We start from the raw sequence: 2,040 nt of genomic DNA, 5'->3' as shown, positions 1-2,040 counted from the left end.
TCAGTACAGAGGCATGCTTCACCTGAGTGCCGAACTTTTGCATTATATATATGTATATATATATATATATATATATATATATATGCGCATATGTATGTATATTTACAAATATACATAAACACAGACTACCCTATATATATGGAGAGATAGATAGATAGATAGATAGATAGATAGATAGATAGATAGATAGATAGATAGATAGATAGATAGATAGATAGATAGATAGATAATGCATATATATATATATATATATATATTTATATGCATACATATAAATTCAAGCACACACATATATATATATGTGCATTACTGGCCCTGTCTAATAACTGACAGGCCAAGATGACATGGAGATCAATATATAGTTAACAGTAAGAAAATATTCCGATATATTAACAGCTAACTGTAACAAAAGATAACACTTTTCTTTTCAATTTATGCATGTGTAGATATATATATGTATATATATATATATATATAGATAGATAGATAGATAGATAGATATAGATATAGATATAGATATAGATATATATATATATATATATATATATATATATATATACATGAACCGGATTTCGTATAGAATTAACTGCGCGAGGAATAGATCTTTGCTGGTGTGGCATGGCTGTGCCGTACAGTTACCCATTGGTAGCAGATATCAGTGTATAATTCACAGCTCACACATAACGTTTTAACGACAAGATTGTCTTTATTCAAAAGATTGTTGTTCAACAAAAAAAGATCATCGTTTGCGTAGATAAAGGGGAGATAAATTTGTTTACAGTCATTTTCCCTACTACATGATGCCCCTCAGTCTCGTTTTCTGCTCAGATAAAGATTCATTCATCAATCCTCTCTCTAAACAGACCCTAAAATGTGTGATCAATGGTCTATTTATTTATACAAAATAATATTCTTTTAAGGGTGAAAGTAAAAATACATTGACGCTTTTTTTTAAATAACAGTAAAGCTCTCAGCGCTAAATCCTTTTGTTTTTTAATCAGAAAACCAGATTTCATGGCAAAATATCTAACGCAGCTCCCACTACCCCCACAACAAGATAAACTGTGCAAAATAGGTAATGTTGGCAATAATGCTAATAGATAATTAAATAGTTAAATAATTTCATATCAGTTCCTTCAAAATTCGAGGTCAGAATTACATAGAAATAATCAAAGGCAAACTTATAAACATCAGAATGAATAAATAAAGTGTTAGTGTCCGAATTGGATAACTAAAACATGATAAGGATGAACTTGTAGAATTCTTACAATTCGTCCTGACAATTACTTCCAGCTATCCGCATGGCTTGGTGTAGAACAAGAGTGGATTGTGCCCTTCAGAAAAAAGGAAGTGCATTATTCTGCGAGTAGTACACAGGTAAATTGGTCCAAATAGGGATTGTTCCTCTCTCCAATCGTCCTGGTCTGTCACCAGTACCGTTTGTTATTTTTTGGCAGTCAGTCTGTACATGCACCAACACAGTCCAAACTGCAATCTCCTTTTTTTTGCCCCCACTTGCACGCCTCTTACATAGCTGTGGTGTGTGCAGAAGAATACGGGTCTAAACCAGCTTTAGTCATGCCAGGGAACAATATGTAGGCAACCGGAGGTTGCAAGTTAGATGTAGACCATGCAGAACAGTTACAGGGCACCACATAGCCAGGGTTGGTGGGAGAAGGGTGGGTATGAGTGTGCTGGCTAGGGCAGCTTAAGCCACCAAAGGCTCCGTTTTGATATCCCAGTGTGGAGGCATAAGGAAGGGTGCTTGTGGTCAAGGTGTGTGGCATCTCTGTCATCTTCTGGATGGTGGTGGAGCTAAACTGACTTGGGTCCAGCAAAGAGTAAGGTGCTGAAGTTGGTGGCAAGAAGGCTCTTGCCTTCTCAGATACCCCCAGAAGAGACTCAGTGGCACTCATGGGAAGTCCTGTCTTCAGTGGGTCATGGTCTGTAAGGTAGGGCAAAGGAAAGACGTACCTATCCTTCTTTAGCAGGTTCTTAGGTTTGCGCCTTGGTCTGTACTTGTAGTCAGGATGTTCCTTC

The 2,040-nt window shown here is 36.5% G+C and overlaps 1 protein-coding gene across 1 annotated transcript in view; it reads right to left on the bottom strand.

Annotated features, from left to right (window-relative positions):
• Nucleotides 1-725: 725 nt before the first annotated feature.
• The window catches only part of SOX14 (SRY-box transcription factor 14), a 2,139-nt gene continuing 824 nt past the window's right edge, over nt 726-2,040 (bottom strand). The window contains exon 2 of the mRNA XM_088473869.1: nt 726-2,040. This exon is cut by the window's right edge and continues 500 nt beyond it. Within this exon, the coding sequence (XP_088329995.1) occupies nt 1,527-2,040 (514 nt within the window). The 3' untranslated portion in view covers nt 726-1,526.

The sequence above is a fragment of the Taudactylus pleione genome, unplaced genomic scaffold (genome assembly GCF_031769625.1).
Source record: "Taudactylus pleione unplaced genomic scaffold, aTauple2 ptg000142l, whole genome shotgun sequence".
Classification (NCBI taxonomy): Eukaryota; Metazoa; Chordata; class Amphibia; order Anura; family Myobatrachidae; genus Taudactylus; species Taudactylus pleione.
The sequence above is the reverse complement of the archived record's forward strand: the minus strand, read 5'-3'. Positions and strand labels throughout refer to the sequence as shown.